Here is a 17,115-nt window from a genome sequence, read left to right on the forward strand (position 1 = left end):
TCTGGCATGAAAAAGCTCCTCATAAAAAATATTTTCCGCTCGGAGTCGACTTAAAACTGTGGAACAACAACAAGACGCACGTCACAAATTCGAGGAGCAGTTTGGACATGATATTAATATGCACATCAAATGAAAGAAGATATTTCATATACAGGGTGAACGATATGAAGTGTTACCTATTCAAAACACCATAAGTTTTTTGTGTGAAACTAGTTTTTATTGATTTCAAAGACAAAATTGTTCAAAAATGATTACAATTTTAACTTATATTCACTTTAGCTCGATATGACCACCTTTTGCCTTGACTATAGCCTTCAAACGGTTAAAAAATTAGTGGCATGCTGCACGAATATGATCTTGAAGTATTTTGGCCCATTCTCGTATAATCGCTTGTTTCAGCGCAACCATACTGGCATATTTTTTAGTCCTCACCTTGCTCTCCAAAATGGACCAAATGGAATAGTCCATCGGATTTGCGTCTGGCGAATTCGAAAGCCATTGGGTGGACGAAATGAAATGTGGAACATGATTTTTTAACCATTCTTGGTTCACACGAGCTTTATGAGACGGTGCCGAGTCCTGTTGGAACGTCCATGGTCTACGACCGAAATGTTTGCATGTCCACGGCTCTAAAGCAGCTTCTAAAACATTGATGTCATCAGCTGTTTTACAGATACTAGCAGTGTGAAGTTGGTAACACTTTACCCTGTATATAATATATACAGTTTTCAGGGTATCCATTGCGTATGCTTCATTCTTATAGGTGGATAGTTCATTTAATTTTTTTACATTTTTATAAAACAGAAAAAATAGCGAACCTAGCATATATACAGGGTGCATAGGGTAGTTAAGGGCATGCATATACGAGTATATGGCTCTAACCTTCCGAAACAATTATTTTTCTTTTACTTTTGTTCAGATCAGACATGGAGGATTACAACTTAACTCAGGAAATCAAGAGACAAGCACTTATCGTCGCTTTATGTGCAAATCACACCGATTAGAAATCTCTAATTTTCCTAAAGTGCACCCTTTTATTCGTTCATAAGGCTTGCAGTGAATGGAAAGCAGCAGATGGCGACGCAGAGTCTGTTTCAAAACGCAAAAAAAAACAAATACAGTACAGTCTACAAAATTTATTCAACCAATGCAAGCGATCATTGAAGCTGACCCTTCAAAATCTTTGACGGCCCTTGCGAGGGAGTTTAATGTTTCTCAATGTCTTATACGTTGAGTTGTCAATGAAAACCTCCGGTATAAGTCCTACGTTACGCGCCGAAGAAAGTTTTTGTCGGAGTAAACATGAGAAACAGCGTGTGTAAAAAATTCGTTAAATTTCTTTCGATTTGATTCAAAATAAGAGCTAATTTGTTAACTCTCAAGTTGTCCTCATACCTTTAATAATATAAAATAATTCATTGGGATATTTCAACCAAAAACGAATTTCACAATTGTCAAAGGCTATTTTGCACCATACGAGGTGTGCTCAAAAAGTATTGCGAATTTTGTGTTTTTTCAAAAATTATTTATTTATTCATTAATATCTATTTTGTCCCCTTCAAAATAATCCCCATGTGATATAATGCACTTTTTTCTAATCTTCGAAGCCCTTCAAAAAATTATTTTTGCTTATCTTGTTCAGCTCCTCTTTCGATGCCGTCTTTATCTCGTCAATCGGAGCGTAGCGTCGTCCTTTCATGGACCTCTTCAGTTTCGGGAACAACAAAAAGTCACAGGGGCCAGATCTGGAGAATACGGTGGCTGTGGCATCATTAGTGTGTTGTTTTTGGCCAAAAAGTTGCGAACAAGCAACGATGTCTGAGCAGGGGCGTTATCGTGATGCAAGAGCCAATCTTTGTTCTTCTATAAATCCGGGCGTTTCTGGCGGATCGTTTTGCGCAAATTGTGCATGACTTGCAGGTAATATTCCTTATTGACCGTTTTACCTTGTGGCAAGAACTCATGATGCACAACGCCCCTGCAACCGAAGAAAACGGTAAGCAAAACTTTTACATTCGACCGAACTTGGCGCGCTTATTTCGGTCTTGTTTCGTGCGGCATTGAGATGATTGAGCTTTGGTTTCCACGCCATAACCATAATCCCACGACTTGTCCCTAGTTATGACCCTCTGGAACAAATTTGGGTCGTCGCGGACAGAGTTCAACATCTCACCAGCAATGTTCATCCGATGCTGCTTTTGGTCGAAATTGAGCAGTTTTGGTACGAATTTTGCGGCGACCCGTCTCATGCCCAAATCATTGAAAAAAATCGAATGGCACGAACCAATCAATGTGTATAGGTCCTCAGCAATTTTTTTAACGGTGATTCGACGATTGGACAATACTATTTTCTTCACTTCATCAATTTTTTCGTGTGTTGTTGAAGTGCTGGGGCGTCCGGCACGCTTTTCGTCGTTCACATCTTTTCGGCCTTCTGAGAACATTTTGTACCACCGATAAACGTTTCTTTGGTCCAAAGTAGCTTCTCCGTATGACACATTCAACAGACGGAATGCATCCGCGCACGTAATTTCGTTTTGATACAGGTTCTTTGATCCATCTTTTTGAATAGGTAAAAATCGAAGACGAGCTGAAACACGTGCAAGCAAAGCAGCTGTCAACAATTAACTGAGCATACAAAATGGCCGAACTCGTCGGCATGAGTGAGAGACATGAGTTCCAACATATCGCCACAAAAAAATCGAATACGGCGGTTGCCGAACGATATGCGTGGAATTTTTGGCGAAATGGGCACGAAGTACGAGTGCAGTGTGAGACGGTGCATTATCGTGATGCAAAAACCAAGAGTTGTTGGCCCATAATTCTGGTCTTTTTAGACGAATTGCTTCACGTAAACGACGCATAACGCTCAAATAATATTCCTTATTAACAGTTTGGTCAGGTGGAAGGAATTCATAGTGCACCACACCACGCAAATCGAAAAAAACTGTCATCATGACCTTTATTTTTGAATGATGCATTTGAGCTTGTTCTGATAGTCTGAAAGCATTGTTTCACACACATCAACGTGACGACTTTTTTCCAAGAAATTGAGAGTTTACGGTACCAAACGAAATTTGACTTTTCGTAGGCCCAAATGGTCTTTCAAAATGGTTTTCACAGATCCTTCTGATATTCTGATCATATCAGTAAGGTCTTTAACAGTCAACCGACGATTTTTGAGCTCTAACTCCTTCACTTTATTGACGTGTTGGTCATCTGTTGACGTCGATGGTCGTCCGGAGCGCTCCAAGTCATCAGCACGTTCTCGACCCTCTTTGAAGTCTTTGTACCACTTATAAACATTTTTCTACGACATGGTCGAATCATCAAATGCCTTTTGCAACATGCTAAATGTTTTCGCAGCCGAAATTTCATTCCGCAAACAAAATTTGATGGCACTTCTCTGCTCAATCAAATCAGGCATTGTAAAAATCGAAAAATGCACTCTTGGTCGTTTGGTAAACACAAGCGTAAATATATTACTGATAATGACATTCACATGAAAGTTGGTCCAGATGTTATTAACAGTGCTGCCAATTCATGAAAAAAATAACTAGAGCGAAATTTTAATCCCGCGAAGTTTGACAAATAAATTCACCTTACTTTTTGCCCACAGTGGTAGTATCAGGAGCGACACCTCTTAAATGAAGGCGGAAACTTATTCCCATATTCAATATATAAAATCTATAACCTCGCATGCACATCAAATTTTTCTAAGATAACTTTTACTGTCTTACGGTGTTGTAAATGAGGTTTGTTGCAATGATTTCAGCTTGTAATGATTATTTTGCATCTGCGCGCATATCCCTTATTAAGTGTTTGACCTTTCCTCTCCTCAAATTTTTGATGCACGACTTTATGTTGCCTTACAAATTGAGGAACCTACAATTTAATATCACCTCTAAACGATGTATGGGGTTTTTATAGTATACAAAGTTATTTTTCTATGGCAGAATTGTATTCAGAGGCTTGTCAATGCCTGCCGTGGTGCGACCAATATTAAGAGAAATTATGTTCTATAACTTAATCTTTCATGACCACAATGGACTTACAATCCACACCCCCGGAATAATACTGACGCAGGCTAAGTCGCTTATTAGGCACCTAAAGCCCCTATAGTCAGCTTCTGAGTTCAAGCAGAACGTTCAGCAATACATATGCCAATTACTGGATCCAACGGATCATCGGTAAGCAAAAACAATATTTATCGAGGGAAAACTAACGTCTAAATGAACTCTCGCTCCATAAATGCCGTAATCAGAGACCAATTATCACCAATTGTGAATAAAAAACATTGAGTTGATTCGACAGATTCTCATAATGATGGAACAATTGTGGTCTCGTTATTGTAGCTGGTTGAACTTCTACTTTTCCCTATTAAAACCCAACATAACAGACATTTGTCTAATAATTGAAGAAACCGAAAACGATACTATTCAACTTTTTACAAGGCCATTCAAAGTCAGTAACCCGCCTCTAATCTTGGTTGACTAAAACACTTTCAGACACCTTAATGAACGCCTAAAGCTGCTTCTTAATCATATTCCTAGTCACCCAACTCTATATGGAATCTAAATATCTGCCTTAATGAAATGTATTGTCTGATTACTTGTCACGATCAAAATCAAAATTATAAACTGTTGTAAGTTATATTGAAAAAGTCTGCTGCAGTTTATTTCCATCATAGTTAAAGGAGGTTGGGATCAGGAGGCAATTTCTCAAGGGACACGGTAGCATTTTTGGGCAGTTAACATCGTATTTCTCGGAACTAAAGTCTAACAAGTTGCATTTTTAAAGGTGTAGTTAAAATATTTTGGTAATTTATGTGTGAATTACCTTTAGTGCAAAATTATCAAGATAATATAAATAAATTCTCTTTATCTACAATAAATGCCTAAAAAATCAAACTATGTTACGGCCAAAGAGTGAGAATCCAAGTTTTAAGTGAGAAAGGGAAGTCTCAGGTTGAGATTGCCAATTTGATGGGGTGTTCGCGGTGCACAGTAGAATGTGCTATTAATTTGCGGAAACAAAACCCGACCATAATAAATCGAAAAGTAGAAGAAAACACCTCACTAGCGTGCGGGAAGACCTAAAGCTTTTATGCGAGTCTCTCAAGGATGGTAAAAATATCTCTTCTGCCCTTGCAGTTGCCCAGTCGGAAGAAATTAGAAAACCCGTTAGTGCTGGAACAGCTCGAAGAAGGCTTCTTAAAGCCGGTTTAAAAGGATGCAAAGCTTGAGCTTAAAAACAAATCTTAGAAAGCATTTAGAATACCAACATTTTATGAAAGAAGATAGGTCGAAGGATTTGTGACCTGATGAATCGAGTTTCGATTCATAATTATATCCTCAATTCTAGTCCAATTTCGAGAAAATAGCACAAAGAGTAAAAAAAGGGTTTTTTCCTTTCCGACAGGTATTTGGAACGCCTGATGTGATGTTCGTGAGGCGACAGATTGCCAAGGAATGCCATCCAGATTGCGTGGTACGCACTGTTAAGCTTGGGGTAGGGTGATGATATGGGACTGTATGGCTGTTGATGATGTCGCAAAATGTTTATTTGCGAGAGTTGCATGAACATTTAAAAGTACTTAAATGTGTTAGAAACTGTACTTTTGCCTTCGTCAACGCGCTGTTTTGGCGACTCTAATTCGACTTCGATAGAGTTCAATTCCATACAATTTTTTTGTTAGATTGGGTAGCACAGTCTCCAGATCGAAACCCCCAGAGCACATATCATGTTAAAACGATAAAAGAACATAGCATCGCGAACAGGTCTGAAAAATGCTTTAATTCTCGAATGGAGCGCCATAAGTACAGCCTAATGAGGAGTCCAGAGAATTGCTGCTGTTATCAAAGCAAAAGGTGGACCTACTATATATTAATGTTTTTATGACTGATTCCTTTTAGTTGTACTGATTTATTAATAAAAGAATAAAGGGAAGGGTGTCTCCCCAGAAGGAGAGGAGGGATCTTTTTAGTGGCCACACCACACTACGTAGTAGATGACGGCCGCTGTAAGTGCGAAGGCATTTTGAACCCTACCTCCCCTACCAAAAAAAAAAATATATATATTATATAAGTCCGTGAAGACAGGGCATGTAAGGAGTAAATACTAGAATGACTCTACATTATTCTCTTCTAGAAATCTATAGCAAAAGTGGCTTAAAGTTGCGTTGAGTGTCAACGCGTGTTTTTCAGCCCCGCAAAGTAAGCCAGTTGAAGAGTACGTGGTGAGATGATTCCACCATACAGACAGCTACCGCAACAGAGTTATGCTGGGTGCCTTCTAATGGATACCCATCGTACAGTGTGCGGTTGGGGTACCCACCACTATAGGTTTTCATAACCATAGAAGCTTACACGAATGCTACTTATCTACATTCAGCCAGAATGACCTTCCGACCTTGCATATTCATGCTCAATAAGTGACTCAAGTGTCGTAAGTAATCTGTGCTGACACCTACGCACGAATTATAACTATAAAGAAGACGTTATAAAGTACCAAAATATATGCGCTTTTAATATACTTGAATTAATAATTTAATTTCCAATAACTGCTGTTGGTTTAGCAATTATTCATATTTCCTCTCCCTATCATGTCGAGTATTCATGTAAATAAAGCCACTATAATTAATTCTTCCCTACATTTCCACACACTTACCATTAAGTCCACCTTCAGCGTCTAACTCTGGAACGCTCATAGTGGGCAATAGACCACATTCCATGGTGGCACAACACTCATCTACAGCCATCTGACGGCAGTGAGTTTGCGCATCCAAATCCATATGTGGTGCACCGCCAACCAGTTTGAAAGTATTGCCCATGCAACGAGGTTCACAAATCCATTCGCCGCGATTGCACGTACAACGTTCATCACAGCCGCGATTCATCGTTTCGCCATTCTGTAAAAGAAAAGAAAACAGGCGTAAAACAAGTGATGGTTAATGATTAAACGGCTATGGATATAAATTAGAAGGAAAAACACGCGGAATTAAATACACGCATACATACATACACACATTATAAATTGTAAAATTATTGAGCAATCAAATGCGGAAACAAGTGCATGTGTGTGTGTGTGTAAATGGCGATTAATGCATACATACATACAATCAAGTGCCTTACATGCGTACATACATACATAAGCGCCTTAAAGCCTCTGCTCTGGAGACAAAACAGTCGGCTGCTTTCTATTAAATTATTATTTAATAACAGTGCCAGAAGGAATCACATGAGCGGGCTGCGCAATCAAAAGCCGATGCCATTTTAATGTTTGCCGAGGAACAATGAAATGATTTTAGAGTTATTGCACATACAGTGTTTCATTTAAGAAAATAGATTTGAATTCAGATTTCGTTGCAGATGCAATGAAGCGACATACCTTACTTTCGCGTGCTTAACAAAAGAGTGCTGAGTGCGCCTTTTTTCTTTCGCGTGTGAAATCATCTTTAATTCACAAAATTACGTGGATTCAAATTTAATATAAAAAGAACATTTGAGTATATTCAGTTAACATGAAACGACACTATGCATCTCATAAAGTTCTTTTTAATTTGTTGTATCGGTCAACGTAACTTCGCAAAGCTGCTAGTATATAGCTCTTGAGGGGGTAAAAAATAGGAATGCAAAATTTACAAAAAAAATAATGAAAAATTATGTCTCAGCCGATTAAGCGTTCCCTGACCGCGATATCTTCATTTTTGCCAATTTACACATCTCATCTGATGACATTTTCAAGGGGATGCTTTCTCTCAAACCTTCATCACATGCAGATGCTGACGGTCTTTCCGCTATCTTGCTCAAGATTTGTTCAGCTTTGGCAATTTCTCTAGAGGTTATTTTTAAAATGGGCACTTTCTTTAATTAATGTAAATTTACAATCATCACACCTTTTTTTAAAAGCGGAGAAAAAAATGTTTTTCGTAATTATAGCCGGATTTCCAAGATATCGAGCATTTGCCAACTGCTTGAATGCATTGTAAAGGACAAAATTTATTTTGTTGTTAAGTCTTTAATTAATCTAAACCAACATGGTTTCGTAACTGGGCGCTGTATTTAGTAGCTATATCTTGCTGTTTTTGGTGAATTCTGTATGCCATTGTTTTCCAAAGGACTCCAAGTTGATTGCATTTATACTAACTTCTCTAAGGTCAGCTTGCTTGGGCTTTCACTCCACTTTTTAGCAGTAATTGCTCAGTCATGATATATTTGACAGTTAGACAGTTCCTGATAAAAATTGATTGAATTTTATTGAATCACTTTGTTGCTACTTGAAGTGTCCTTAAGGGAGCATCTTAGTATCACATTTTTTGCCATTTTTATCAATGACATAGGCAAATATTTTTCCTTTTCGTGTTTCTTGCTCTTCGCGATTGATTTAAAAACTTTCTCATCTCTTAAAGACTCAGTGAATGCTCAGAAACTTCAACTCGACTTGAACAACCTTCATCGATGGTGCATGAGGTCGCGTCTATATTTGAATAATAAAAAAAATTTTAGTTTAACATTTTCGCGGCGTACATATTTTTTTGACACATCCTACACTATTTCTAATAATTTAGTAAAAAGTGTAACAGAGTTTAAGGATCTTGAAGTTTTATTCGATACGAAATTTTCCTTCAGTGGCCATACTAATTTTATTCTTTCAAAACCGTACTCGGTTTTAGGCGTCATTCGTCTCAATGCAACAGAATTCCGTATACCTATAACTACTTTTTACGACTCTTTTTCGTTCTCACGACTCTTTTTCGCTGTTATCACTTGGAGACCTTACGACCAACTTTCGATTGGAGTCCTCTCTTTCCTTTTATAATTCTCGGGTAAAACTAATTAATTTTGAATCTCTAGAAAAGATTCACTTTCGTTTATTTTCAGTGATGTTAATGCCAACGTCGACTGTTCAGTTCTAAATGAGCGGATAAGCTTTAATGTTCCACCAAGAAGTCTTCTCAATTTTTATCCTTTTTATGGGAAAAACTAAGACTAAATTTGCAAATAATGCAACTATTGCTCGGGAAATTTGACAATATAATTCATTATCCAATTCCAGCATGCTTGATTTTGCTTTAACTGGATTTCTAAAAAATTTCAATTTAGCTGCTTAATAGTGTATTTAAAGGGTGGTTAAATTTATAGGGCCAATGTTGAATGTAAACCACACCTAAACGTCAAGTTTTCTACATTTCATTTGACATCTTTCAATATCAGATTAACTCAATTGGAATTATGGAAAGATACACAATCGAGCAACGATTTAAAGTTATTCAGGCTTATTATGAAAACGGGCGTTCCAATCAAAATACATTTCGCGCACTTCGTGATTTTTTCGGTCAATTTAATCGTCTAAATGTGCGTACAATCGGAAAAATTGTGCAAAAGTTTGAGCAAACCGGGTCTTTAGGAGATGTGAAAACACCAGTGCATGCTCGTACAGCTCGTACTGCAGAAAATATTGCTGCTGTTCGCGATGGTGTGGTTGAAGAGCCGTCCACCTCAACTCGTCGTCGTGCCCAACAATTGCACCTCTCATGCTCGTCGTTGATGAACAGTATGTATAAAGACTTGCATTTACACGCTTACAAGGTGCAATTGACTCAAGAACTAAAGCGTCTTGACCATTTCAAGCGTCGTCAATGGTCAGAATGGTGGCAGGAAATGGCAACAGTGAATGACCAATTTTCGAAGAAAATCATCTTCAGTGCTGAGGCTCATTCACACCTCAGTGGATTCGTCAATAAACAGAAATGCCGCATTTGGGCGAATGATAATCCAAGAGTGATTGCCGAAAAACCAATGCACCTACAAAGAGTGACTGTTTGGTGCGGTTTATGGGCCGGCGGCATCATTGGGCCGTAATTTTTCCAAAATGAAGCCGGTCAGGCAGTTACTGTGAATAGTGTTCGCTATCGTGAGATGATAACGAACTTTTTATGGTCCGAATTAGAAGATATGCATGTGGACGATATGTGGTTTCAACAGGACGGTGCCACTTGTCACACAGCTAACGAAACAATGGCTCTTTTGCGCGAAAAATTTGATGGCCGAATAATCTCACGTCGCGGCGATGCCAATTGAGCGCCAAGATCATGTGATTTGACACCGTTGGACTTTTTTCTTTGGGGTTATTGGAAAGAAAAGGTGTACGTCAATAAGCCAGCAACAATTCAAGAGCTAAAGGATGAGATAATTCGGTACATTAACGGCATAGAACCTCAATTACTCCTCAGCGTCATCGAAAATTTGGAGCATCGGATAGAGGTGTGACGCCGAGGCCACAGCGGCCATTTGGCAGATATTTTGTTCCATACGTAATTGATCCATGCCAATGTTATCGTAATAAAGAGAAATGACAATAATTTACTAAAAAAATTGTAATTTATTCAAAATCTACACAGGCCCTTGAAACTTAACCACCCTTTATATTGGTTGCCAATATTTTAGTTGCCAAATTTGGCTTGTTTTTCTTTGCATTTTTTTCTAGTCTGTAAGGTAATTTGTACTGTAGTTTATTAAAATAAAACAAATAAATAAAAGTAAGAAAATGAGAACTTCCAATTGAAATTAGTTTTTTTTTCAATATAATCTCCTCAACCCCCATACACTCAATCCAATGATCTTCCAATAATTTATTACCACTACAGCCACAATTGGTTTGTAAATAAAGATTGAATTGATCGATTGAAGGTAAGCTATCGAAGTAGATATTTTGGATATGATCTTAAATTTTTTCTATAGTATAAGGATTGAGTATTATAAGAAGTACGCTAAAAATCATAGTTGCAAATTTTGGTACGGAGTTTTTCATTTTTTAATATCTTCAGTTCTTTTTAATATTTTTATCATTTTTTTTTAATTTTTTGAATAAAATCATATATTTATTACTTCTTTTATTGGCTGCATCAAAAAGTGCAAGAACGTGCAACAAAGGAATGAACATTTAGCACATTCACAGATATAAAAATCTACGCATGCGTAAAACGTACATTTGCATATAAGCTATCTCCCTTTGATTGGTGAATCCAAACATTAAATATTAAATAAAAATGAAATATAGATATTTGATATAGATATTGTTGGACATTTTTTGGTACTTTGCACTAGGGATTACTTAGTCTCTAAGTACTGAGCACAGTCTCAGACGCTACTGAAGAAAAAAAGAAAAAAAAATTCCACGACGGTCGGCGATTTTAATTTTTGGAAACAAAAATTCAATCAGCATGGTTCGTAAGCGATCGCCATTCACCGTAACAGCAACTCGTTCCTCATTTTGAAAGAATAAAGACCGATGATGCCGCCAGCGTGTAAGGATGACTCGTTATCTGCTTCAGGATTGTTTTCGCTCCATATACGGCAATTTTGCTTATTGACGTAGTCATTTAGTCAGAAATGAGTTTCATTACTAAACACGATTCTTCGATAAAAATGCTCATTCTTGACCAATTTCAAATGAGCCCAATCAGACAAAATGGGAAATAAATTTTCATAATTTGGAAGTGTCGTTCTGGCATTAAACAATTCATAATGACTTGCCAAACTTTACTGAACAGAAAAGCCAATACAGTTTACCATTCTCAGCTGTCAAACTATAGTTATCGATATCGATAGTTCTCATACTATGATGTTAATTTATTTTTATCTGTTACTTTTCACGACCAAAATGTATACACACTGTTCATAACAGTACGAAATTTACTACTTCGTTAATGTCCGACAGAACAGAGTCGATAGAAGTGTGATAATGTCTGCGGGGGAAGAGGAGTTGACGCGGATACTTTTCGAATAAGAAGCACTCTATAGGTCATAGTACACTTTGCAACCAATTATATTTCATTAGAAAGCTTAAAGAGTGATCCAGGTTATTAAGAAAGACAACAAGCAAATCAAGTTTTAAAAGGCGAATGAGTTTAAGTATTTCTAAAGGATGATAGTGTATACCTTCTTTGCCCCTTGGTACGTCATAATATTGCAGGAACTAAATGCTGATGAAGCTTTCGAATGTTACAATATGGGCCCAACTGCAGTTTCACTGCATAGCGCGCTCGCATATGTCGGAATGGTATCGGAATGGCTCATCTTCTCACTTTATGTCTCTTAAAATATTATTTAGTGGCTAGCCATTTGATCAAAGGTAAAATAATCAGATGGGTTTTTTATGAGCAGATTTTTCATAGCAGATATAAACTCTAAGGATTGTATGGCTGCCGAGTGGTGAAAAAGTGGTTTTAGAGAAAATATTTTCTATAATTTTGGTGTTTTTCGCCCACAGCAGATTTCGAGCCCGATCACTACCATTCGGCTATGACAGCCGCTCAAGTAATACCTTCTATAAAAAGAGTTTTCATAAAGAAACCTATTTTTCTTGTCTATTTAGCGAAGTAAAAGTAAATTGTGTATGCACAAAAGTACAATTTCCTAAGTGCGTTATAAAAAAACATTAAAAAGAAAATTAATATAAAATTCTCCAGAATATTGCATACGCTTTACCTTGCAAAAAGTTTATTAGCTATTGCACTTTTATTTATTATATCTTTATACAACTCAAACTACGGAAGAGGCTACAGTTCTTTAATGGCTGTAAAGCAGAACTGGCAATTACTGGTTGTTAAAATTATGTGCACTTCTAGAGCGTCATAAAATTGTTACAACTACTAACTTCCGCAATAAAGTGTTGGTATTATTTAGTCGGCAGCTTGGATCTTTTGCGCGTGAAAAATATAAAAAAAATATTGAGAAAATAGGTAAAATAAATAATTTATATTAACGATATATTTTACCTAATATATAACTCAATTATTCTTTTTTCTCAATCGCTTGCATTGATAAATGAAATGTATAAAAGTATGTTTCTATTTTCTGGTTATATTTAATTATTTAATTATAATCCCATTTATCTGGTTTGAAAAAAGACAATAGAAAGTGAGAAAAAAATTAAATAAATTTTATTTTTTTCGATATATTTTATTCACGACTTTATCATTTTTGGGAAAAAATTTTAATAGATAAAAATTTTAATATAATAAAATGAAACAAACGAAATCAAACTAAAATAAATAAAAAAAAAAAAATTAAATAAAATAAAACAAAATAGGAGTAAATGAAATAAAATAAAATAATGTAAAATGGAATAGAACAAATTTAAATATAAAAAATTAAATTAAAGGGAATTACTAAACTGAAACAATCAAAATAAATAAAAGTAAAATATTTAAATTAAAATAGTAAATTGGATGAAGCAAAATAAAATAAAGAATATATTCTCTTTTCTATATTCTATTCTCTAAATTGAATTAATATATTAACTTAAATAAACAAAAAATAAAATAAAATAAAAACAAAATTACTAAAAGATTTTAAAAGGATTAAGGTGAAATTTAAAGAAAAAAATTATTAAAATAAAATAAAATATTAAATCAAATTAATCAATTTAAATTATATGAGAAACAAAATCAAACGGTGAAATAAATTTACAATAATTTAAATTTAATTAATTAAAATAAAAAAAGTAATAATAATAATAGTAATCAAATTAATATAAAATATGAAATATAATATTATTCAAATTATTTTATTTAAATAAAGTGAAATAATATAAAACGAAAGTAAAAGAAAATTAAACAAAAAACCAAATTGAGAAGACAAGACTTAAAATGAAATATAAAATAAAATAAAATGCATTTAGTAACAATTGAATATGCAAAATGTACTTAAATTGCCTTTAATTACTGAATTAAATTGAAATAAAATAAATAAAACTGAATTTATTAAAATAAAATAAAGTAAAGTAAATTAAAACGAATTAAATTAATTACTCAAACCAAACTAAAAAAAAAAAAATAAAAATAAAATATACTTAATCTAAATTGAAGAATTAGAATTAAACTATCGGTCAGTCCACAAGCTCGTGCGCTTTTTAAAGGTGGTTTTAAAATTAATAAGAAAAAATTATTTAAGTATTTTTTAATCCATAATATATTTTCCTTCATTATTTACAATGTCGCCCCAACGTTTAGGCAAATTTTTAATTCCTTGCTCAAAAAGTTTTTGTTCTTGGAGCCAAAATACGCTTCGATATCCCTTTTTATAGCTTCTTTTGAGGAGTAGTTCTTGTTACTCATATGGGATTGAAGTCCACGGAAAAGGTGATAATCACAAGGTGCAATATCCGAAGAGTATGGTGGATGCGGCAGTAGCTCCCATCCGCGCTCGTTCAGCTTGCCTAATGTTTGCCTTGCGGTATGAGGCCTTGCGTTGTCGTGCTGAAACAAAACTTTGCGTCTATTCACTAAAGACGGTCGCTTTTTCTTAAGTGCCTCGTTCAGGTTTGATAGGTGATGGGAATAATAATCAGCAGTTATCGTCTGATTTGGTTCCAGAAGTTCATAATAAACAATACCGGCCATATCCCTCCAAATAGACAGGAGAATCTTCTTGGGGTGAAGGCCATCTCTAGGGGTCGGTTCTGGTATTTCATCTTTATCTAACCATTGGCGTTTGTGAACAGGATTATTGTAAAGGATCCATTTTTCATCACCAGCAACGATACGGTTCAAAACACTTTCATTTTCCAGCCGTTGCAGCAGCTGAGAACACACATTTATTCTCTGCTGAAGGTTGGCGATGGAAAGTCTATGCGGAACCCATTTTCCCAGCTTTGAAACCTTTCCCAACTGAACCAGGTGCCTGTGAACTGTTCCATGCGATGAATTTAAGGTCTGAGCTATTATATCGACTGTGAAATTTGGCTCAGCTTCCACGAGTTCGAGCAACGGCTTCAGAACGACCAGCGCGCGGGGCATACTCCACGTCGCAGTTACAACTTCGGAATTTTGAAAACCACTTTTGCGCAGTCCTTACACTCACGGTATCCTCCCCGTAAACAGTGTTTATTTCTGCTGCAGCAGGTGTTGCTTTTTTACCACCTTTATAAAAAAAAAATGCAAAATATGCCTCTTATACGCGTTCGAAGATTCCATTTTATTTTTTAACAACAGGTGCTTCTATCCGCGATTAAAATCACTTGTTGAAAGAAAATACAAATAGTTCCGATATATTCCGCGAATAATTTTTTGTATGCAAAAATCGTACAAAAGTGAAATTATGGGTAAAATACGCACGAACTTATGGACTGACCTGAGTAATTATAATAAATTTGGTTAAATAAAACGAGATAAAATCGAGCAAAACAAAGTAAAATAAAATGAATTAAAAATAAAATTAAAATTAAAAATTTAATAAATAAAATAAAGTAACACAAAATGCAATAAAAAATTTTGATGAAAAAATTAAATTAAAAAAAGACATATGAAAAAAAAAAATTAAATTAAATTAAAAAGTGTACCAAATTAAATTAAGTTCAAAAATTTTAATAAAATAAAGTAAAATAAAATAAAATAAAATAAAATAAAATAAAATAAAATAAAAAAAAAATAAAATGAAATAAAAAAAAAAACAAAAAATTAAATAAAAAAAAAATTAAAAAAAAATAAATAAAAAATAAAAAAAAAATAAAAAAAAAAATAAAATAAAATAAAATAAAATGAAAGAAAATAAAATTGAGTAAGATGAAATTAATTAAATTTTTTTCATTAAATTGAAATGAATTCCTAAATAAAATACAATAAAATAAAATTAAAAAAAGTGAAATAAATGAAAATTAAATTAAGTAAGATAAAATAAAATAGTTTTTTGTAAAATTAAATTGAATTCCTAAATAGAACAAAATTAAATTAAATGAAAATAACGAAAATGAAATAAAATAAAACTAGTATTTAAACAACAAGACATTAACATCTCAGCATTCCCTAACCATAAACGTCTTAAAAGAAATGAGCTACCAGAAAGAAAATACATGTTTTACATATTTGGTATTAACATCGGCCACTAGCATCTATTACTTGCAAATTCACTGCAATGTCTTTCAAACGTCCTTGACGCTTTCCAACAATATACACTTTCATAAAGATATGCGCACTCTATGGATGTATGCATGAATCGGAGGTGATGGAGACAAACTCATGTTCATGTCAATACATCATTGACTATCCAGAATAATAACTGTCCATCATGAACAATAAAAAAACACTGAAACAAACCTCAGTAATTGACAATGCCGTTTTAGCATTCTCTCTTATTGCGCTTTGGCTGCAATTAACAACAAATCACATGAATGCTGCGCAATCGCATCAGCATCGACATGTGACGATGTCAACAGTGGTTCAGCAGCATTTCCAACTGCGTGATTAACACGATAATCTAGTACGAAGTAGCAGCAGCAAAAGTTCAAGCTGCTGTAGGCATACATATGAAAGCCGTTATGTGGGTTGACTCAATGACTCTACGTCATCCGCTTACTGGGTGCCAATCAATTATGCATGCAACTGAAATTTGTTTTGTTGGTAGGAGTGTATATGTGCATATGTATGCTCGTATGTTGTTGTTGATTGCAAGCATTATTCGCTTTGTTTGTGTTTGGCTAATAAGGAAATACCGTAAAAGGTGTTTCAATACCCATGCATGAATAATACTTAAAGCTTAAACGGATACGAAATAAACGAGTTTGTTATTTAAATTTTTTGTTATTTTCTATTCAATCTGGAATATTCAGACGTGCACTTAATACAGACACTGGTCAGCTTTTTCTTTTGTTTTTTTGATATTAGCATTACCAATTATAACTTTCGATTTTCACACTTAAATTCTAAAAACTGTGAAATTAAAATAAAAATTTTATTTAGAATATACAATACAAAAAAAAAAAACTCTCTGACACCTGCTTAATGAAGAAAGTCAATATTTGTTAAAAAAATATTTTGCGTATTTTGCGGATTTTTCAATGAATAACTACACTTCATATCAAATGGAACCGAACGGGCGCCTGAATGCTTATTTAAATCACTTTTTAGGTGACGCAAATTGTTCTAGTTTCGTTTTTGGAATGTATGTATCAAATCTTTGCAGATGTTCTGCTGTCATCCAAGCTGATTACAAGCAAGCGCAATTACTTTCATATAAAAATCAACATTTCAAATAAAATCACTTTAAAAATACAACAGAACTCAGTGGAAAACTCGCAAAGTTGATGATGCAAAATGACTTAAATTGAGCACAT

The 17,115-nt window shown here is 34.7% G+C and overlaps 1 protein-coding gene across 5 annotated transcripts in view; it reads right to left on the minus strand.

Moving 5' to 3' along the window:
- Window positions 1–17,115, minus strand: part of LOC128870782 (putative epidermal cell surface receptor) — a 161,289-nt gene that overhangs the window by 15,231 nt on the left and 128,943 nt on the right. For all 5 annotated transcript variants that reach the window (XM_054113279.1, XM_054113284.1, XM_054113280.1 and 2 more), the window contains one exon: window positions 6,670–6,910. In XM_054113279.1, coding sequence (XP_053969254.1) covers window positions 6,670–6,910 — 241 coding nt within the window. The remainder of the gene's footprint in view (window positions 1–6,669; window positions 6,911–17,115) is intronic.

The sequence above is a fragment of the Anastrepha ludens genome, chromosome 2, assembly GCF_028408465.1.
Source record: "Anastrepha ludens isolate Willacy chromosome 2, idAnaLude1.1, whole genome shotgun sequence".
NCBI classification, from domain to species: Eukaryota; Metazoa; Arthropoda; class Insecta; order Diptera; family Tephritidae; genus Anastrepha; species Anastrepha ludens.